Here is a 24,225-nt window from a genome sequence, read left to right on the forward strand (position 1 = left end):
AATAAAAATAAAATTAAAAATAATAGATCAAACTGAAAGAGGTTAATTAACAAACTCACTTCTAACTTTGAAATGTATTCTCAATTTTCAATCTGTGGGGATTACATGTAACACTCTCATACTGTGTGTGTGTGTGTGTGTGTGTGTGTGTGTGTGTGTGTGTGTGTGTGTGTGCGCAAGTGCAGGTGTTGTGCATGTGTGTGTGTGTGTGCGCGTAAGTGAGAAAGAGCCTTACAGTAGAAAAAAAATCTAAGTGTTCACCATGAGTATGAGGGGGTTTCTGAGTGTGTATGTAACTGAAAGGTGTGCATTTCATTTAGCGAACTCTAAACTCTATTAATCTATGAGCACTCAGTCTAAATCAGGCACATGTTGATTCTGTACAGAATTCTTCCACAAGGCCTCTTTTTAGTTGACAGGAAACAAATCTGGACTCTTTGCCTGCGACTCTTTTGGGCCTGTTCCCTTTCAAAACATGAGTGGAAAAATGGATACATTGCCAAACAGTCTGTTACACTCGTGCTTGTTTTAGCTCCTGAGTCTATAAAAAAAAGACAGGGTTTGTAATTATGACTGTGCATGAAACAGCTCTATAAAAGGGAGCTAACTCAATAACTACAAGCTGCTCCCACATCGAGATTGATCTGATGCATTCTGGGTCACTCATAGAAGATCCCCCACACAGCACCTGTGTAAGGGTGTATCTATGAAATCTAAAAGCAACGTGAATAGTTCTGGCTGTGCTTCTTGTAGTATGATTCCTTTAAAGTTCAAACTTAGTAGAGCAGGCTTATGAGGATACATATTATCTATTATAGAAGTCAAAATTTGTTTTTTTAATCATCTTTGTACTTGAATGATATCAATGAAAAAGATCAAAAAGCACAACAATAAAACATCAATGTCTGTGTGTCAAGTTAACAACTGTTAATGCAATGGAGTTCTTCTAGTAACCTGATGTATGAGTCATAGTCACTAAAAAAATGAGTCCAAGTTTGACAAGAATACAGAAGGCGTCTATTTGGATTATTTAGTGTTCGATTGTGTTGACAACTGAGCAGTATGTAAACAATATGCTTGTGTTAAAGTCTTTATATTTGATTTTTCAAACTTAAATATAATAAAAATCAAGTATATCCTCTGAAAATAACTCTGTGAGTCATGACTGTCTACAATGGGTGTAACACCCGAGTCCCACTGTCTGTGATGTTTTCAGAGTTTTCCGAGTCATATTTCAGTTTGTTTACATCGCCGGGACAACGGCTGACTCCTCCCCTCGTGTATAAAAGTTGTTTAATTGAGGGACTAGAGAAAAGAAGAATAACATACTGTACTCACTGCTTAACTGTGTTTCTAGATCACGCTCATTTCAGGTAAATTTACATGCAGTGTGAAGATACGAGCATAATAAAGATCGCTAGCATTAGCATGCTAACACAACAATGCAGCGGGAGTTGTTTTGGTTTCATGCTGGTGCTCAAGGGCGACATCTGCTGGATCAAAAAATCGTGATGATTGAATTGGATATTTTAGATAAGAAAACATGTGTGTGTAAGGAGTCTGATAAAAAGTTGATTGTTGGGAAAGTCAGGATGAAATGATTCTGTTGTTGAATGTTTACTATTTTGCAGTGGATGCATCAAAATGTAATTTCAAAATGTACCAAGAATAATTTACTATATCAACAATCTCTACCTCTTAACATGCAAGAAATGAATATTTCTCAGACCTGCTGGCCATGTTCCACTCCAGGGCCGGGTTTTGGGAGCTCCTCTCACTCTCCGCTGACACTCCTCCTTTGTTTCCCTCCTTTTCTGGCTTAAGTTGCTTCCACTGAGCTGTTCCAATGTTGATGGACTGTAGATCGATCTGATACTGACGGTCCTCCACTTCTGAGCCCGGGTCACGCAGGATGCCCAGGTTCAATGCACGTCTGGAGGGAAGAGAGGGATTTGGTTGAGTCAGGTAGTAGGGTTATATACGGTACATGTTGCAGGAGGCAGACTACAAGTCACAGGAGGACTTTACATCTATTAGGAGCTGGGTATAATATTTACTTGCAGCTAGTGCGAAACCTTAAATGTGAGTAGTGCGTTAACCTTGATAAGTTAGAACTTGTGTTCAAACTAGGCTACGTTTTGACTCGCGCATAAGCTGGTGTAACGCCGTGCAGGTCTTTACGACTGACTTCTTTTGTGAAGTGGTTCAGAAGCCTAAATTTGCATGTTGATTTCTAAACAAAGCATCGCCTCTATAAGGTAAGATAAGATGTTCTTTATGTATCTTGGACTCCGAGAGAGAATTAAAAAGTATATAAATATAGATGATACAAAACATGTGACAATTCCACATGAACATAAAAACACCTTCCTACACTATACTGACATATTGCACAGCCGATTAATGGACATTGGTACAAATTCATGTTTAGAACTGTTAAGCCTGGTTGTGAGGGACCCTGAATCTTCTCTCAGAGGCTAAACGCTGAACCTCAGAATGAAGAATGTGGGTCGTGTCAGACTCTATTTTCTGTGCCTGTCTAACAACAGACTGTTCATATTGTGTTTGGTGTTTTTTTAACACCCATGATTTTCATAGCAGTCTGCACAAGAAGAGTTGTCTGTGATTTCAGCTGAACAGACACGTGATAAATAATCCCCCATTAGGTTATTTTTGAATGCCATTTTATCATTGGCTGCATTTCTTGCTTATGCCTGTGGTTGGACGTCTCGGTAGTCTGTGGACAGTGGCTCTCCACTGCCTCTCTGTTTTTATTTCTGTCTCCAAAAACAAGAGGACCTCTTTAGTATACACAAACTGTAATATGGTAACAGAGATGTAGAGATATGTCAGGATTGGGCAGGGCTTCCTCTGAAGTTTTACTGTAAAAGTAAAGAGAGCAAACACTGTCCCGTCAGAGCCAAGAAAAATGATATCATCTATTCTGCCTTTGAGAGACAATATCCCGACAAATTCACGAGGCAAAGGAATAATCAAAATTCAACATCTGCATATGACATCAGAGCTTTCCCCTTTGTTATGATATGTTTATTTGTGCTGGTGAATTCAAATGAGAGCTTAAATGGTATAAATAAGGGCTTAAAATGGCTGCAGATGTGGCAGCAGCATGAGAAGTTCTATTTGTTTTCGGCAGTGTCAATGGCAATTTTCATATAGCATTTTCCTCCCTTAGCTACACTGGGAAGGCCTCAACAAGAGCGTGATGTTATGACAATAAGCACCAAATACAAAAGCAATGGAAATGGGAGATCAGAGGTGTATAACTGGATTAAGCTGGATTTGTTGACATACAAATAAGGGAAAAAGATCCTTAATCAACATTTGGAACCACATTTATCAACAGAGTATACCATAAATCAAACAAAGAGCCCTGTAAGATTTGGGTGGGATGTGTCAGTCTAGATTCATTAGGGCTTTTGTAACAGTACCTCCATCACCCTCCCCAACCCCAAACTGTATTTTTCACATTAAACAAACCACAGTTGCCTCATACCCTTCCAAATTATCTCTTAACTTCAGCTTACTTACTCTTCTACTCACAATCAACATTTGGAAGTCTGCAGCCAAGTCTGTGCATTGCTGAGCTACAGGGTCATCTTCAATGACATAAATAAATATGATAAACATTTGTCTTGGTCTTGCAGCCAGTGGAAACTGGTGTGATTTAATATCAAAAGACATATTTCAGCCAATCGCAAGAAACAAGAGACCTTCATTTCTGACAAATGAGGAGGGGAGGAATTTTGGAAGTTCCCCTTGGGTGCAATAATAATTGAAGCCAGATTTTCTTGTTGTACATGTGGGGAGAAAACACTGGCGGTTTGACATATTTGATTGGTCATGTGAAGACCACACTGCTTGGCCAAGTGGAATCAGAGAATGCCTTGTGAAAGCACGGCACTCACACTGCCCACCATATACACTGACGAACTAAAAACATACAGAGCAAGGCAGGTGGAACACACCCTTCTGCTCAGTCTCAAATGCCATTATCAGACATCTGCCTGCCACTACCATGTGGAAAATATGGAGGAAATTAAAATAACATGTCATAAATGACATGCTTTAGCAGATGAGGAGGGCGAGGGAGGAAGACAAGGGGGGGGGGAGGGCGAGCAGTAGAGAAATATTTCTCAAACACAAGTACTTAGTTTTGTCCTTGTTCTCAGGCCAAACTTATTTTTATTGCGGGAAAAGACCGCTAAAAATTCTGCTATTTATAAAAAACGATCAAAAGTATTGCAGTAACAGCCCTCTGTGTTATAGTCTTCATGGCTATTTCTTCACAAAACATTTAGCCCTCCTCTGACACATTAAACCCCTATTTGATTCTCAAAAGTCATTGAGCCAGTTTTTTTCATCAGAGCTGAAATATGAAATATAAGGGCTCTAATCCAATATCTTTATGACTTTAAGTTAAAGCCCCTATGCATTGAAGCCCTCCTGTGGGAAACAGCAGGATAAATAGTAAAGTCATGGCTATGGTACGCATCTGGAATACAAGACTTGAAACGAGAAATCAAGGGGAACCTTATTGTTGAGCTGAAATTCCTTTTATAAGTTATAACAGAAATGCACAAATGTTCAATTAATTATGTTCCTCTGTTTAGTGTACATTAAGTCCATGCAGAGCATACTGTACATCATGACTTTTGCTAATAAGTGGAAGAATGGGAGCACTTGGTGCTCATCGTGTAGTAGTGGATACATCACACATTAGCTAATGCTAATCTAAAAACAATACATACCAAACGAGCTCATTCAGATACACACTGCTACAGCTTTGCCAAGGAGACAGAAGGTGCAACAAGTTAAGGAGTTCTCTGCTGCTGGACCAATCATCTTAAATAATACCTTACACAAAACATAAAACTTGCGCAATGGGAGAGGATTAATTCTGAGTGGAAAAGAAAGGTAAAGAATATTAAAAAGACACAATCACACAGAAAAAAAAAACAGTGGGTAAATAAGTAAAAGGGCTTGTTGAAAACAAGCAGAAGTTGGATGTTTGGAGAGCCTGGTTAACATGCCATGGTTTTAAAGGGTAACCATGGTTCAAGGTTGTAAAACAAACCACAGTGGGATCTGGTTTAGACTCAGAGCCTGATGGTAGTAGTGTGGAAGCAATGGGCCGTGCTACAGCCTCTTGCGGAGGGGATCCTGTGGGGCAGGGTGTACCATGGCCCTTGGATTTAAATTGCCTTCCGTCTTCCTCTCTAAAATCCCACCCATTCCCTCTTATCTGTATCCCCTGGTCCTGACCAGTGAGGCAGGACGCACCAGGGCATTACCAAGCTCTGCTGGCTTCTGGATCTCGTCACTCGGAAACCAGTAACCTGAGCCCACAACCCCAGACCTGTTTTTCACTCAATTTCCCCCCACGACCAAATGTTATTCATGACTTAAACATTCAACTCACACATTCAACAGAGGCAGGAGCGTACCTAAATGTGTGTATGCATTGTTTAACACTTCACAGGCCCTCTGAGTCTGCTCCCCCCTGTAGAACATACGTTTTCATGAGATATAAGGCTAAGCTGGCAAAGTCAAGCAAACATAGTTCCAAAAGTGCTGTGTATCATCAATTTTCCATGTAATGAGCAGAACGTGAATATTTGAACTTATGTAGCACAAACTTTGTGAAACACTTACATGAGTGTCTTGCGTTCTCATTTCATATTTTTGGAAGGGCTGTACCACTTTGTTCAAATACAACAGAAACATCTTAGAAGCAGAGAGCTTTTGCCAGGCTAGCAGTAAAGCTCACCCATATATCTAAAACAGCATTTAATTTAGCTTTTGATGTTCTTTGTCAGTGGATCCAAATATTATGAGCTTAACCCCATTAGAAACCAGCTCCTCAACGGCTCAGTGGCTAAAAAGCAAAGTCCCACTGGGTCTGACAGATAGGGGGAATTCACAATCTTTATGATTCATGAAACTTGCAATTACTTAGTAAGTTAAGCACCGTTGCCTATGGTGGTCCACTCTGAATTGCCAGCCGTTCTGGGCTGTAGATTTATGACACCAGTCAAGTCCAATTGCAGTTAATTTGCATCTACCAATTATAGTAATTAAGGCTCTGAATTAGAGCGCCGAGCAGCCCTTGGAGTGAGATGGGAAAATGATGACGTGGAACATTGCGACTCAGCATAAAATAAGAAGTAGTCACTGAGGGCTTTTTGTACTTTTGCTAATATAATGTTTCTGATTATTGTAGCTCACTTAACAGATGTCAAACAAAAAACACAAAACAACAAAATGTCCATGAAAAACAAAACTGCAACAGTGTTCCAAATGTGTCACGATTGTAGTTGTTTTTATGCCAACAATTTAAGTCGATTTGTTTCCCCCTTCTCAGCACAAAATACAGTAAACATAACTTCTACTACTTTGCTGCATTGTGTCTTCGTTTTACAGACAAATTCCCAAGGAAAAAAAAACTCAATAACATATTCTCCTGTAGTCCAAAGGCATCACTCTTCTTTACTGCTTACCGACAGAAGCCTGCTATTCATTAGGCTGATTGCACTTTAAAGACTCAACCAATTTGATCGTATTTACACAAGATCTTAGAGGGAAACTATTACACTACTTCTGTATATAATACCAGCAGGGCTCATATCTAGCTTATACCACCCTCACGGCATGATACGTTAACGGAGCAGATATTTCATTTGGCCTTTTGCTGATGGGCATTTCATAAACACAAGTCAAAGACTATACAACTAATAATCTGTCATGATATTCCATGATTCAGTGATTATGTAAAAGCTGCTTGCTTCAACCCCACACTAAGCAATTTATTAACACACTAAAACAAAAACTATTCGAAGGCCCCTCAGCCAACTTGTCTTAAGGCCGACTGATCTTTCAAAATAAAAACACGTTTGACCTTTAACAAAAAGTTGACTGACTACCAAAACCGCGATAACTGAGAAAACCCGAGAAAGAAGTTGGCACTATATAGACTGATTTAGAGTGTCCACTTTTGTTATGATTTGATGCAATAGACAAAAAGAAAAACTTGGAATTCCCATTTGAGTTGCAATTGTTTATCTTTAACACTGCCTAATCCGTAACTATGCCTTGGCAGTCATTGTTAAATAATACGCCTTTAAAAAGTATTAAATTAAAAGTCTTAAAACTGAAATTGCTTCTGATAAACTGTGCCATCACATACACACAGACTTTTGAATGTTCTTTTTAACCTGAACAATGCTGCTCTCCTGCTACTGCCTCTAACACTAGCGTTGAGCGTTTTGTAACTGCTGAGAATGGCTGTCAGGTTTGTTTGTCTATGTGCATGAAACAGTGTGTCATGGACTTTATACTCAAATCATTTGTGTATCTCTGTGTAGTCAAGGATGAGCGATGAAAAGTAAAGGGACTGGTTCTTGTGAAATCACTTCCTCTGTTAGCACCAACAGATTTGAAATGCTTCCTCCATGCTCTGAAAACAGCTCAATGCTTCTTTCATAAAGCATGTCAGGCAGAGTTTTGACGGCGGGTCCCTGATGCCGAGGTGTGAGGGGAATGCCTCACTGACTTCCTAAGACCTCAGATTGAAACCATATTTGTGTCCCCACCAAGCAATTTCCCAATGATGTAATCAAACCACTATTTTAATTCTCGAGGCCTTATCTTTAATTAATCACAAAACATATGCATGGGATAGATTATTTGTAACTGCCTGCAGTAGGGAACATTGCAGGAGTCGCCAAAGATCTGGCTTGTCCTCACACAGAGTCAGCAAGCTAAAGTACAACAGAAAGCTACCTCAATGCTGCTTTAATTAAAGATAAGGAGGAGAAGTCCTGATCCAAAGTAAGTCTCTGGTAAATGACAAGACACTCAGTGTGTTCACCAGAACCTTTTTGAAAACAGTCCCTAAAAACAAAAATGCTTTATTCCAGCTGATGCACTTTCAAGTAGACTGATGATAATTAATGAGCAGCGACAACAACACACTAACAGCTGCACCTCACATGTTGTATCAGACATGGTGTACAGAAAAAACACAAAACAGTGGTGCATTATCATGAACGAGGTTATTACCATAAACGACAACTAACGGAAAAACTTAAATGTGAAAACATATTTTTGTGAACTGGATCCAAAATAAAAAACAGGCTTTACCAAAAAACCATATCTAACCAAAACTGTATTGTGTGTTTACAAAAATAACTAAGATATAAAAAAGTCATAGTTTTCATTTTGGACACAAGCTGCAGAGTGATACATACATCTACCACGTAGCCTGTCCTTACGGTTTGTTCAGGCACATCAGTTTCAATTTTGGACGAGTTTTCTGAATGAAAAAGTTAAGAATGCGTTTCCTTACTTACACTATGTTTTAAAGGGTATTTTTAAAGAAGTTGTTTCATATCTTTCTGATATCTTTTCTTCATATCTTACCATTAACAATGTGGAGACAAAACACTAAAACTCATAAAAACTTAACAATAACTAAGTATTTTCACAAAATAAAAAACTAAACAATCATTAAAACCGAATTAGAAATAAACAGAAAATTAAATGTAATAAGGATAAAAACTAATGAAAAATACCAAACTTATATAACGCTTGGTGCACTTACTCCTCTAATCATGTCAAACTTGAAGTTGTTGGGTGCTCTGTATTAGTCTTAATTAAGTTTTATTAAACAAGTTAATTTAGGAACAAAAGACCAGAAATCTATAGCAAAGCTGGAAGGTATCATACCTAAAAACATAACGCTCATTGTCTATATGATACGAGTCTTTTACCAATTAAGTCTGAGTCTTCAGTGCATTACTTGAGATTTACTCCAGTCATGCTCTGACAGCAAGGGTGTTTATTGAGCTGTTAACGGGCCACTTTATGATCCAACAGCATGAACCACTACTGTTTTTCAGCTTCATATTGATTAAGCAAATTAGCATTGCCAAGCTAGTTCCACTTTAGGATACAAAGAGGGCTTGTGTGTTTTAAAGATGCTTTTATCTATGAAACTAATGGTCTTCGGCAAAGTGCTTTGAAGCTGATTGCACGTGATTATATTCTGACAAATGTTTCAGCTGCAGGATTACAAACCAAGGCATTATCCGTCTTCAGATAAAAATATGGACTTTTTTTTTCTGAAACAGATTCGGGGACATGATGGCCATGTTTAATAAGGTTCCCACTTATGCTACAAGTTTAGCAGACAAACAGCTAAAACACAAACAGCAAGAATAACTTTGAAACTTATAGCTAAAAAAAGATTCCTTCTAATTGATGTTTGGCTTGTCCTTAAACAATATTATGTTCTTGTTAAAGTCCCTTCCAGCCAAAAACAAACAAACCCAAAAAACAATGAAAAATTCAGCTCTCACATAATGAAACTAAAGACGCCACGGTGAGGCCAAAGACCACGGAAATATTACAGCTTTCTCATGAGACAGTTTCAAATACTTTTATGTCAGCAAGGAAAAAAAAAAACATAAAATAATTACAATAATCTGGAGCACACATGCTTCCTCCTGCAGCTAATTCTTCCTCCTCTGCAGAGCTAGTGTTTATAATTCTGAAGCGGATCTTGCATACATCCAAACCGCTGAGTGTATTTATACAAAGTGTCATTTCTATATGTGAGTTTTTCTTCTCTTTCCCTTTCTAACTGAGGAAATCTCATGGGCGGAGTGAACTTCTGTGCTCACCTAATGAGACTAGTGATGCTCTTGATGTGGGGACAGAGAGGGAGGGAAGAATGGAGGGAAGGTTCAAAAATGGGATGGGAGAGTGACAAAGAAATGACTGACTGATTAAATATAAATTCAACATAAAAAATAATATAAATGTAGCACAAAGGCAGTTCATGTAGAAGAGCAAGTTAGATATTATTAATGCAACTTCTCACAGAGTCTAACAATGTAAAGTGAAATACACTAAACGGGGGTGCACAGTGTCGGTGGTGGGTCAGTGGTAGAATGGGTTGTCTCTCAACAGGAAGATTGGGGCGGTGATCCCCAGCTCCTGCAGCCACATTTTTTAATCGTCCTCTGTTTGTCACCCAACCTGTTAGAGCTCAGAACCATTTGTAGTGAGTGTAGTGTGGTCTTCTAGTGTAGTAATCATGAGCTCTACAAGCTTTGAACAGGAGGGAGAGTGGGAAAGTGTTAGAGTTTATGAAGGAAGGAAGGAAGGAAGGAAGGAAGGAAGGAGGGGAGAAAAGGGGGATTAGGGAATAAGTAATGCTTCTGTATGCATACAATTTGTTCAGTCAAGGTGTAATGAAATAGAGGGAATTGTTCATCAAGAGGGTTGTACTCGGCCTCTTCCTGCAGACCTGGTGGCGAGGAAAAAAAAGGAGAGTGGGAGGATGAGAAAAGGGCATATGTATAAAAATGTTCAACAACATCCAGCGGAGATGAGGGGAAATCGGAGGATAAGCAGGCGATAAGATCATGAGGAGACTCAGGGGAGAACAAAGGAAGCTTTGCAAAGAGAGATTGTAGAGTGATTGTAGAGAAGGTAAGAAAACCTCTACTATATTCACCACTACAGAGGTGATAAAAAAAAAATCATGACATGTTAAACATACTGTAGCTGCTGCAATGCAATTAGGATTGGATGGAGAGGAGGAATAAGTAATCCAGGGTAGTAGAATAATCTTTGGCATGCTAGAGAAATATGTCATTTAGGGATCACCTTCACTATATGCCCTTGTGCAATGGTCACAAAGTTCAAGCATCGCTGCCTCTGGATGGCAACACTACACTCTCATGTTATGTCCCAAATCCGTTTGATGTTGTTTTATTGAAAAAAAAACGACAGCCCTGCTTCTGACTAAAGCTATGGCTCCATATGCAGGCTGTATACGGAGCACATGTGCTGTGGCATGTTTCCCCCTTTTGTGGCTACACCTGCCGCAATTATGGAGGGCAGATTGTGTGAGTTGCAAGCAGTACAAGATGGTGTAATTTCTGTTTGAAAAAATACTGCCACAGGGCTGATCACGCAGATCATTAATATCTATGAAAATCAATATAAATAGCAGATGAAATGTAAATATTTCAACAGTGAGCAGCAACTCTTTTTGTAAAGTTTATAAAGAAAAGTGTATGTTGCTCCCCCCTGTACTCGCGCCACCTGTTCTCCTGATATCGGCTCACATAGCATGGAAACAGTAAGAGGGGATGTTTAGGTACCCCGGTAATAATAATAATAACTGTTTATTAGAAATGTTTACATACATTACAACACTACATGTACCTAATCATTTCAATAAAAACTATTATGCAGCTTTACACAGTACAGAGCACAGAGGGGAGAAACAAAATACTAATTCTATTCTCCCAAATAATATTATGCAAATATCATCTCATGAGCATCTGTATCTCTGAATGAGTCTTTCAAAAGGGAATAATTCCTGTTTAAACCTGACATTTTATATACCTGGTCCCTTATGGTCCTAGTTTTCTTCCTGTGGTTTGCTTTCAATTATCTGCATGGAGGACAGTGACGTAAACCACTGCCAGTGTAAGTTCAGTGTGCGATACGTCGCGTGAGTGAGACAATTCAAATACTTCTGACATGCCAGGCTGCGATGTCCCGTGTCTCCCTGTGCCTTTCCAACATATGTCCGTTAGCTTGATCTCACCCTCAGCCTTCAAACAAGCCCTCCACCCCTTCAAAGATCTCTATTGTGGCTTTTTGAATGCTATTAATATCAGTCCATTACGAGGCTACACATAATGTGGGGCCTTTAAAAAAAACTCGTCTCAGCCTTTCAGATGCCTTCTCAGTTGTAAAAAAGACGAGATGGAAAACTATAAAAGGGGAAACAATGACGCTTTAATCACTGGCTGCTCTTCATTCCTGACGAATGGATGGAAGTCTTGCCAACAGTTTGATATTTCATTTCAGAATAAATATATGAAGGAGAGTACATTTGCTCCGGTCACACACACAAAAAAAAAAATGTTCAGGGGGTTACATGTGCGAAAAAAGAACTGTACATGCATAAAGTAAGGCTGTGTTGTGTGTGTCGGCGTGGGGGGTGAGTTAACGAGAGAAGAAAGGGGACCACCGCAGTAGAGTTGTCTACATGGTGGCTTCACATTTCCCTCTGTTGTTCTCACAAACCTGCAGCTGAAATATTATGACAGACATTCATCACACAAAACACAGTACATACAAACACAACAACACACACACACACACACACACACACACACACACACACACACACACACTTGTTTGTAATGCAAAGCTTCTGCTGACACTGAACAAACCGGGCAGCCTGCTGATCTTAATTCTTAATTGAATAAAAGCAATTGCGTATCGAACGGCGCAACTACTGTGAGGGGAACTAAACTACAGTTTCATAATGATTCAAGAGGAATATTTATGTTAAACAAGACAGTATAGATGTGGAAAAACAAAACCAAGCATGTGGGTAGAGAGGAGCTAATCGAACACATATGGAAGAGATGATAATATACTACACATAAAATAATCTATTGGTATTTAGCGGGACTGGGTAAAAACAACTGGTAGAGACTAGGAGGAAGAAAACAGTTCTTAGCCAACTTTAGTGCCAGCCTTTGGTTCTTTCAAGTCTGGTTAGGCCTCCTGGGGCAGTAATGTGCCTCTTATTACACAATCATTAGGCAATTACGCCACTGGTTTCACATTGGCTTCCAAGAGCCACAAAAGAGCTTGTGGCTTCACACATGGACATTTGAAAGCATCTGCACATTCCTTCTTTCTTGAGGTTAACTTCTCTTTTCTCTTTTATTCTTTTACTCGATCCTCAAATTGCTGCTGCTGCTTTGGTCTGATAGGCTACTGTGTAGTCTACTGATGAATGCGTTATGGCAGAGAAACTGCTGACCACACACACTGACAGACGCAGACAGTCACACATACACGCTGACACATGCAAACGCACAACAACAGAAAAATAAAAAAAATACACTGATACAGTCACATTTAATGCACAGTGTCCCAGGCCTATCTGTGCACATCAGCATATGGCCTGCGATCAGCTTTAGGCTCAGTCAGTGTTTCCACTTGGAAAGACTGACAATCAATATGGTATCCTAGAATCCCCTGAGAGTCCACCTGGCCTCAGCTACTGAAGCGGGACTGTCCAGTCGGAGTCAGCATGTCAGCTCAACGGCATTTCAGTCAACCCACCACACAGGATGCCAGAACATCAACATGTCATGAGCAGGGAGAAAGGAAACTAAAACATAATAATGTTCAGGGCTCGGAAGTTACACCGAACATACGCACTAACAATTTCATGGACACACACACACACACACACATATCAGCCTCCGACAGGGTAACATGGTAGAATGTGTGTATCACATGCTACAGCTGAACACATGGCTTCCGAGGTTTGTTGGTACGGGTGTATTCTTAGAACCTTCGTATCCTGCGTCAGGATGAACCATTCACACTAACACACACATACAAGCACTCTCATTGAAGTGAAGCCCCGCAGCCAGGCGGTCAACCTCTGGATCAGGCCCTTTTATGAGCGCTGGACAGCTGATGGGTGATCCCTGCTGCCTCTGTCAGCGCGCATCTCAGCCGGAGTGACAGCAGAATGAGACAAACACAAGAGTCATTTCCCGGGAAGCTCGGGAATTAAGGCCTGTTAACTTGAGCGCCACCAACCCAGCAATACAGAACTCCCTAGCTTTAGCGGTCAGATTATAAGAGAAAAGAATTTACAGTATACTGTGGATGTTTCAGCTAACTCACGGGAGGGTTAAATACCCTGCCCACGCTGAGTATTCAGAAATTCATTTGGCAAATTGTGTCTTACTGCCATGCTTTGGTCATGTCAGAGGACAGACCATGTTATTAAACCTGAAGGGTTTATCTTGAAATTATATTGTAAAAAAAAAAGTTATTTTGTGCCCTGTAGGTGGCGCTAGAGCAACCTTTTCCGTCACTGAAGGACCTACACTCGTAGTTAATGATTGCATGTTAATCTAAGTATTCATTCAAACATTTTTTATCTTATGAGCGAATGAAAATGCAAGCCAGCCTACACACGATGTTCCAATGAACTTTAAATTCATTGTAAGGGTTTCATATTTAGTCAATAGTTTGACTGAAGGCAGTCGTAAACATCATCCCCTAAAAAACATAAAATCCTCTTTTTAATGGAAATCAATGCAATACTTCAAAACATCTTGTCAAACGTTGGAAAATGTGTTCCGCCTTTGTAAACCCCACAGGAAAGATCAAGATGTTCTTAAAATGACCACATAGGTCCCCTTGGTCGATGCATGTCAGTCACAAATTTCAATTTTTTTTTTTCATTTCTTGCTGGATCGTGTTGGACCCGTGGACCCTAAAGACTAACATTGCCGTACCGGTTTGTGCCAAAAAGAGAGAGCAAAAATAAGTTGCGGTATAGTTGTTTGATTCTCCTGTGGTGAGTCCTAATATCCCATTCTCTCCCCCTTTCTCCACTTCTCCGCACACTACATCCGAATCATATGCATAAAATGGCCATAAAAATGTAGCAGCGGGGCCAAGGCTGGGGTTTTCTCCCTCCTAATCCCCCTAAACCTCTAACTGCAGGCCGAGGAGTACAAGTGTTGTGGTGCAATCTTCTCACACTGCAGAGGGCCTGAGAATAACATCACAGAGGCCACAGATATTTATGGAATGAACCACAGGCTGTACACAGAAGTCAGCAGACACCACAACACAGCACAGAGGATGCTGTACACAGCTCTCTACTCGTACGCAGCGCAAGACACTGCCGGGTAAACACAGTCGGGCCAAAGTGTAGAGCTGCGGTTAAAAAGCTCTCTAATTAAAGATAAGTGGAATGCGACGCGCAGAAAATGAGAGAATACATACTTTCTATGACACATAGGTAAAAAACATGCAGCTATTAACCACTGATTGTATTCAGCATGTCTATGAATTAAAGTGGTAGTCATCAGTTGGAGGGTTCTGGTGTGACAGAAAGAAGAAGTGCTGACTGTCTTCTTAAGGGAGTAGACCCTCTTGAAGACTGATAGCCTCATACTGAGTGGTTGGCTTTGTTGGACACAGCGGTCAGGTATTCTGGTCCACAGATTAAAGATGAAATGCACTCAACATTCATCTTGCTTCCTCTGCTCTTGAAACTTTAGCTCCACTAACACAAACCAAATCTTCCCGTCACTCTTCTGCATGTGAAGGCACGCGGCAATTTCTACTCCTCCAGGAAGTAAGCCTGCATGTTATTTGATACGAAAGCTGTACAGTATAGGAGACAGAGTCGTCTATATATCACACCGGTTCCCACAGAAAATGACAACAAATATCAATTTATCTTGACAAAAAAACTGTGAAAGGGGATACAGTCAACCTCAAAGCCACAGTGGCTGAGTCTAAACTTCCTGTTCAAATTACAACACCTTGTCCCAGCGCTGATTCAACATAAGCCCTCCTGAACCCACTCACAGTCTCATCTGTCTGCTGTGCTCTCGCCATAATCCAAAACATAAATTCTCGGACAAGCCTTAATAAAAAGGGGTGTATGATCCACTTGTGGTAGTTGCTGTCCCCGTTTTTTAAAACAATTTGATGTTGCATTAATCCTGAGTGTCAAGAGATGTGAAATATGCCCTCTGCGATTACAAGCACCAGGTGTTTCATTTGCTAGACTGACAAAAAAAATGTTTATTCTGGCTGACCCTTCAGTGCTTGCTTATTGAGAACTGTTTTCTCTGTAGAAGAGGGGGAGAGCCAGAGTGTACATCTAATGTAAGAGGGTGGAAGAGAGGCTTAAAAGAAGGGATAGAAACAAATGAGGTTAAATTATTTCCAGTCGACCAGGAAAGGTCTTGTACTAATCATCTTAATCGGATGTCTCTTTCTTCAGTCTCCAGGGCCCAAATAAAACACATCAGGAATAAAGTGACTACAGGACTCCTCCAGGAGTCATTGGTCATCAACATTATTACTTTACTTTCAGTCACGTCACATGGCTGGGTTTCTCCTATACTGCCTTAAACAGCTTGCAATGAAGACTGAATTGTGTCAAAAAAATCGAAATAGATTTGCATTTCACACACTGTAGGTACTCTCAAATTAAGACGATCATATACCATCAAAAAGGGTTAGCTTTGATAGCATATACTTATGTCTCAGTCCTACAATACTCAGTAATGATAAAGTAAATTATGAAAAGAAAGAATGAGATCAAAATAGACAGAGAGAACTTTAATTAAAAAAGCTAATTTCTGGCTTGGTATTCCCTACAGACACCATTTGTGCTGTTCTTAAATACTACTCCTGCATACGAAAAGCACCACAGTGAAATTTACTTCACCAAGAGAAAGACATTTTTGAGGTTTTCAATTATAATTCAAGACTTCATCGTGGTTCACGGTCAATCAAACGTTTGTACATATTAATGCTGCTCATTATTTTGGCTCTTCTGCAGTGGTAGCTTAGAAGGGTTCATATCATTCAGTAATTCTGGTGATGAATTAAACAGATATTACAGTTACCGCCATGTCTCGGGTTTATAATTAAACCTACTCAGCAGCTGGGGAATTCTTTAAAGCAACTCCTAAATCAGTGTATATAAGTGCAGGTCATGGTTGTCAGTGTGTGTGGCCCAAGCCGCTCTTCTTCTCCACAGCAGCAAAGCAAAGCCCGGCACTTTTTGCTGGTGTAAACAAACGAGAAAATGGGGCACTTGGCAGCGTACTAAAGTGAGTGATGAGGCAAATGTACACCGAAGCATCTAATGAATCATTTACTGGGAACAGTGGGTTTTATGAGGAAGAGAAAGATGAGGAAAGCTCAGAGCAAAAAGAAAAGGAAGCCCACTTAAGTGTGTTATTTGTTCCATTTATCCATCTGCAAAACACTATTTGATAAATTGATTATTATAATGAAGTTATATCTGAGTAAAGCCATTATCGTCATAAATATTGACTAATATATTAAACAATCTTTGATTGGAGTGGAGTGTAATGACTGATCTCACAAATACTATAAGTGCAGATTGACAGTTTAAAAAATTGTAACTTCACTCGGATCATATAATCCTATGAATAAAGTTTTTCAGCCAGAAAGAGTTTAGTATCCACGGTGTTACATGAGTTTTTTAATAAGTGAGGAGCTTCAGAAATGTACTTTATCTTGAAAATCAAAATATAAAAATATGGATCCGATTGTAAGACAAACAGAACTTAAACGGCTCTTCCCACAGTTTCTTACCAGGTAAAGAACTCACTGCTAGGTAGTGGAAACCAATAGCACACTGTTTCACCACCACTTGTATCTGTGCATACATGAGTGCCATTTAAAAGGATGTTACTTGGGTAGAATGGTGCACATGACGTATTGCTTGGGAATTTTATTACTAACAGCCAGGGGCCTGGCTTCAAGAGGCTGTGTTTATCTGAAGAGGGGAGATCCCCATCACAACCACTTATTAGGACATACATGTGGCCCTAGCCAGGCAGCCATTCAACAGCAATAAGGGGATTGCTCACTGACCACAATGTGCTGGGATGGGACCAGTCTAACCAACACTGGAGCAACAGAGAGGAAAAGCGAGACAGGAAGGAAATAACAAATACACATGGAGACAAAATGACGATATTGGAGAAGGGTAAAGGGGGGGCAAGAGAGGAAATAACAAAAACACAAAGAGACAGATACATTAAACATTAAAAAATAAAGTTATAGAGAGGGAATGCCGGAAAGAATGAGGTAATGAGGGTGGAAAGAAAGTAAAAAAAGATTTCAAACAGAAAGGGTAGGGAAATATAAGAAAAAGGTCAAGAAGGTCAAGAAGGTCAAGAAGGCGTCACCACTGATAAGTAAACGAGAAAGGATAGAATAAACTGAAGAAAGATACCGTTTCAAAAATAATAGATGGGGTTAGAATAAGTGAAATAATAAATTATAGACAAAAACAAACATGATGTGCAATTAATGTAGATAGTACCATGGGCATGGCCAATCATTTCCATGCAAAGAACAACCATATATTAGTTAATGCCAGAAAAAAACAGGAGGTATGGGTGTAATATCCACAGTCCACTACCTTCCTACAACTATTTGCACTAATCAAAAAACACAAACAAAGCTATTTTGTATCAGCCAGGGCTAAGAGTTATGTGAATGCAATTCTGCCAAATAAACTGAAAAGACTGAAATGAATACTGATGCTTTTGTATGACTTATCGAAACAAAGTCCAGCGGTCAGATGTCTATCAGCAAATGAGAATTTTTGTTACACATGTACAGGACAATATCAGCAAAGTGATCAGACACTTTGTCTATAGAAGGTGCCACAATCAACACAAACTGAACTTTCCTCACAGGAGTTATGAGGCACATAATTAAGCATCATTAAGGGGGTGTGGCCGCTTTGAGTTATGGATGACTATAGTTGACTGCTAGGTGTCGCCTCTAGTCGCTTAAGTTAACATATTGGCCATGTTGTGGTGCTGTTGCAATATGAGACTGATTTCAAAGAATATCCCCTGCTGATCAATTTACTGTATTCACTGGACGTATATGAACTATTGGAATGAAGTTGGGTGTATAATAATTATCGAATGGATTTTTTTTTAGATTCAGTGAATATCTCGTAATGACTCCCCCAGTTCTAAGTGTGTGCAGAAACAAAAAAAAATTGCAAACAATGTGGCTCTGAGTGATTCATATAACAGCCAAACAGCAACAGGAAGCGCTCATGCACTGAGCTGCTTACCTCTGCAACTGTTGGCTAATCGTCCATCTCCTCTTCAGGAGCTTCACCAGGACAGACAATCCAGATTCTACCCTTATGCTTGTTGTCAGATAGTTGTTAAACTCCTTTAACTGGGCCTCAATGTCATTGGGATACAAGTTTTTGAAAAACAACTGAAGGGATTGGTGCGTTTGCTTGGCTGTTGAGTCAAAAAAAAAAAAAAGAGAATCAAAAATTCTCCTAAAGATTACACCCTAACCTTTATTCTGTTTTTCAACTTTTTGTCGGATAATATCTGATATGAGTGTCATAGCAGGCCTATATATCATATAGATGTATAATAGATAGAGGGAAATGAATTGTAAATAGTTAATGGTGTCTGACCCGAAAGATCATCATGCATATTATAGTATTGCAGAAGTGGAAAAAACGGTTCCAATAGATGTTTTCCAATCCTTTCTCGGCATGGTTAAAATCCATAGGACCACTGCCTATATTCAAATATTAGCATGGGACTATAACTAGAAATTATCAGGGGAATACACAGTAGTACATTTCAAATCAACGAAGGGTTAGGGTTAAAGTCGATTTCTTGGTTATGCCCACTGTACAAAGTAAATAATCAGTAATATCAGACCATATATTGGTTATTTTTTATTTTCAATTGACATGCAATTAAAGCTGATTAAAAAATGAATATTGGGCCCAAGATATTATCTTAAGTTATTGTCTCCACACCTAAGTGCAATTAAAGGGTGGACAATTCATGGATAGCCTTTGAAATGAGTGAGGAAGCTGCTGGGGACTCACTCCTTCAGAGGAACAAAATTCAACAAATGATGAAATGAAATATTCTTACTTTTTACCAAAAGAACCTGGCGGTGGATTGGAAACAATTTACAGAAGCCGATGTACTCTTAATGATAACTACACACTATTCCCTGACAAGATTGAAGCTTAAACGGCTGCAGTAAAAACTGGAGGTGGGTCAGAAGCAGCGTTAGTTGAACACTATCAAGATATGTAATGTCAGGATGTTTACATATGCTTGCTGTTTTAGCACTCACACTTGCTCTTTTCTCCCAGGGTGGCATTTTAGTAAATCATGGTTAAAGACATGCTGAGGCAATAATTTTATGTACAGTAGACAATAACAGCATGGCTGGTTAGATAAGTCATTCAATTATGGCAACGGATGTAATTAGTGGTGGGCTTTAAACAGAATTATAACAAATGGCTACAGGCGCTTGAGCGTATTTCTTCCGTCATTGGTTTAAAACTGGGGGGGGGGGGATAAACTAAGCACAAATACAGCGCATGTTAGGGTTATCGATCATAACACTTAGAGGAGTGATCAACCTAAACTTGGAGGCAGATGTGAACGCTGGTGAGAATAATGCATGGTTAGGAATGGAAGCCTGAACACAGAGAGGGGTTTGATATAATTCCCGGGTTTAACTACAGAGAGGGACATGGTGACTCTTGGCTTCTGTATGTAGAGGTTAAGGGGGTGAGTAAATATGGGAGCGTTTGTTGCTAGTGTTTGTGACAGAGCAGGTATATGTGTATATCTGTGTGCATATTTTCGTTTATGTAAACTGACCATTTAGCTGTGAAACAATGCATGTGTGTGGAACTTGTGGAATTACTGAGTGCATGTGTGTCTGTATTTTCATATTAATGCGCTTGCGGCTGACTACTTTGTAGCGTGTCTGTTCAGGCAATTGCGGAGGGCTGTACAAGGCAATCGTCTATAAGCAGATGTGTGCACCACAGCCATGGAGCCACACATCCTCTAACTACTAGAGGCAAAGCTTTTTTGGAAAATATGGGAGAAAATTGCATGGCTGGTCTAACTGTTTTAGGGTCAAAGTCTGAGAAAAACTGCAGATTATTTTTCCGTGCACGCATCCGTGATCATCATTTATCATATGACATGATAACAACATGGACAACAACAAGTTCACAAAATACATTTAGACATGTATTGAGGAGACCTTGAAAACAAACCAGTAGCCGTACTACCTTGTACAAAAACAAATATCGATTTTGCACAGTAAACTGTGAAACTGTAAACTGAAAAAAAAACACCTCCAAAAGTCTGTGCAAACATGAAGCTATTGCTACATCACTACACAATCTGCTCTAACCGTGAGGGCTAAAGCTTGGTCTCTTTGGAAGAAATCTGGAAAAAGTTTAGCAGAGTGTGTTTCATTCTTTTGACGCTACAGAAGTCAAACAATGTGCATACTTTCTTCTCTCATCATCTCACTTCTCACATGCAGCTCCACAAAGTTTTTGGCCCCACTTGTATCTGCCAAACTGGTCAGTGATTACTGATTATTGTGCAAGTAGCTGTTTCTCAGGAAATTCATGTGGTTTGATTTTCATGCTATCTTATGGAATTGTATGTCTTCAATTTACTCACCCTTTGTTGAACTGTTGATGAAATAGCCATAGTTCGTGCTTGGATAATACTTGTAATCTGATATTTATTTATCTCATTATAGTATAGAAATGTAATGCAATTTTTTACATCTTAGTTGAATAACAGTCACTATTACTCAGCTGTTCTCAACATGACTTTTGGTCTCAGGTATTTTGGGTGGCTTTCAGACACAGAGTAAACTTGTTGTTGTTAAATGTGCAAAATGTGTAATTGGTTCCTTATTGTCTTGAAGGAAATCTGTGTGTGTAATAAAGAAGTGTAATTTCTCATATCCTGGTGTTTACTGGAATAATGACTTTTGGTCATTTTTGATTCACCCTGCACCAGCTGGCACCCAGGAGGGAACCCGTCTTTGTTCCGGGTATCTTCAGTCATTTTGACATGTGTAGGCCAGCTTCGTATTTGCCCATTTTCATAATTGCTTTCTCTCTCGTTCATTCACAAACACTCATACACAGACTGTAGGGCTGTGGTTTCTAGGCAGTTATGACACAATCCAGATTTTGTCAGCTGCCCATAGGAGGGGAATGTGTTTTTTCGGGGAGCCATTTCCCTCAGAAGTCAAGACTTTCCCTGCCTAACAGCTTTGATCCACATGATGCGGAGAGCTTGTGTCAACAGTATTGTGTTTCAGATGGAGGGCCTGGCAGACCCCGAGGTGTCACTCATTGCTCTCTGTCATATCTTGGGAAGCTTAAACACTATGTGGCGCTGTCAACCGCTGTACCTTTAAAACCTCCCATTAGAGAGACAATCAGCATGCTGACTAAGGAAGTGACACACACTCACACACACTCGCCTCACAATAGCTTTTATGGAGTGTGACTTATGGTAAGAAAAATTTGACCTCACCTTCCAACAATTTGTAAGATTTGTGATGATCCAGAAGTAGCAGAGTGTTGTTTTTAATGCAGAACGTGATAAAGCTGTGTGACTGTGCTGATGATTATTCACAAAAGAGTCAGAGTCGATGGTAAACTGTGAGGTAGACCCAGTCCCATATCACTTCATAGTTGTGACTTCATTTATCACAGAGTTAAAGAAGAAATAGTTGAGTTTTTAAGGAGGTCCTTAATAGTCCTTATCTATTTACACAGAAATGGGCAACCTTTTGGTCTACCCCATAAACCCATACTCTCAATTCAACAGCGAGTTTATAGTAAGAAGAGAATTGTTCTTACTGGTAGATGTCTTTTCGCAGCACAGTGCGGGTTAGAGGGTTATCAGCCTGAGGGGCCATACTGAGGGAACCCAGCTTCAGTACCACGGTGTCCTCTTTTTTCACATGGGGATCTACTTGGCCTACACAGAAAAATGATCAAATAAATGAAACATGGAGGGTGATATACTACACATACACTCAAAATATTAAATATATTCACCTGCCTCACAGAGCCTTAAAAGTACAACATGATCACAATGAGTCACAACTACTTTACAAAATTCTGATACAACAAAAATGAATTTATATTCTCAAGCGGTAGATATAACTGTTTTTTCTCTGTATCCTCATATATAAGGTTCTGCTTTGTGTCCTTGGCCATTAAAAGGATCCTCATAACGGCTCTGCAAAATGTAAATCATCCCCTGCAATGTAACACTGTCCCAGCTTACGTAAAGTTTTCTATGTAAAAAACTACAACTGTGTGTTCAAAAAGGGACAAAAGTGTTCTCACCTGGTGTTGTTTCCTTTTCTTGTACCCCAGGGAAGAAGACCCTGATCACACTGGAGTTGATGTAGATAAGTGGCAAACATCGAGATGTCAACGTGTGGCTTCTCATTGGTTGACCACCTGATTTGCCACGCTCTTTGTAGCGTCTTGGCACTGTAGCCTAAAAACACAACAGGTCAAAAATACATGTGGAACAAACGAGAGACAGAGAGAGAGAGAGACAGTCATATTTATCAAAATGTATTCCCATGTTTTGATTGGGTAAAGCCTGGATATACTTTATAGTTTAAGACACTGACAGACTCTTTGCCTCTACCTGAAACACTCCTGCGATAGTGGACAATAAGGGACACGAGAGCACCACATCAAAGGGCTGGGCTGTCAGCAGGATTTCTCTCAGGTACTGAGGTGAGTTGTCTGCCAAAGGATCGGCGGTAAAGCGCTGACTGGCAGTTGCAGCCCCGCTGCGTGTCGGTCGCTCAGGACGGGTGGTGAGTTTGTGACGGACATTTTTGGTGACCGCCTGAGTGTAGGTGATCGAAAGGAAGCCGTGCTGCTGGTGAGATCCCTCCAGGACCTTTGCTGCCGTCTGGCCAATGATGAGACAGGACAAGACACACTGATAGTAGGTATCATACAAATGTAAAGAAAGTACTTTTAAGAAAATACTAAATCGTAAAGCTGCTTAGAAATATTCCTTTGATAAGGGTTAAGCCCAAATAAAAATAGCATAGTTGTAGGAGTTTAAATTGTTCAATTGAACGACTGACGATTTATCTTTGTCAGTAAACTGGGCCATACTGTCACCCATTTTGGATCAGGACTTAACATTTACCCCTTGCTTTTCAAGAGAAAAAATGTAATTCTTATAGCCCTTATATTGTGTTTACTTTTTTTACTATTGTGCAGTGTAAATTAGATTATATCATCAAATCATCCTCAATTATAAGAAGCATAAATTTGTATCAAACCAAACAATTACTGCAGCTATAATCTGAGATTGAATAATTTATGATTTAATGGAAAAGCACGATCTCCTAGAACAGGAGTGATTTTCAAAGCAAATATTATGTGCAGATTGCAAAAATATCCATAAAGTAGAAAAAAAAAAAAACCTCATACTGTTTGCAAATTAAAAAGAAAGGCAGAGTTAAGTCTGCAGAAAACCTCCATCAACAGTGGACAACGCATGGAAAGAATGTATTACTCAATACATTTCTGCATGAAATCTGAAGCCGTTTGGGAAAACAAACTAAACATTTAAGGAAAACAGATGCGTTATATAACTCTACACAAGTATTTTCCTTAAGTGCATTATGTTGATAGAAATGTCAAAGAAAATGTAACAGTTTATAAGCATATTAAGCACTGGCTTCAGA

The 24,225-nt window shown here is 39.6% G+C and overlaps 1 protein-coding gene across 1 annotated transcript in view; it reads right to left on the reverse strand.

Annotated features, from left to right (window-relative positions):
* Nucleotides 1-24,225, reverse strand: part of LOC132983433 (intermembrane lipid transfer protein VPS13B-like) — a 282,789-nt gene that overhangs the window by 103,287 nt on the left and 155,277 nt on the right. The window contains exons 29-32 of the mRNA XM_061049726.1: nucleotides 23,163-23,435; nucleotides 22,850-23,006; nucleotides 22,355-22,475; nucleotides 1,730-1,933 (exon numbers count right to left, since the gene is read on the reverse strand). Coding sequence (XP_060905709.1) covers nucleotides 1,730-1,933; nucleotides 22,355-22,475; nucleotides 22,850-23,006; nucleotides 23,163-23,435 — 755 coding nt within the window. The remainder of the gene's footprint in view (nucleotides 1-1,729; nucleotides 1,934-22,354; nucleotides 22,476-22,849; nucleotides 23,007-23,162; nucleotides 23,436-24,225) is intronic.

This window comes from Labrus mixtus, chromosome 11 (assembly GCF_963584025.1).
Source record: "Labrus mixtus chromosome 11, fLabMix1.1, whole genome shotgun sequence".
NCBI lineage: Eukaryota > Metazoa > Chordata > Actinopteri > Labriformes > Labridae > Labrus > Labrus mixtus.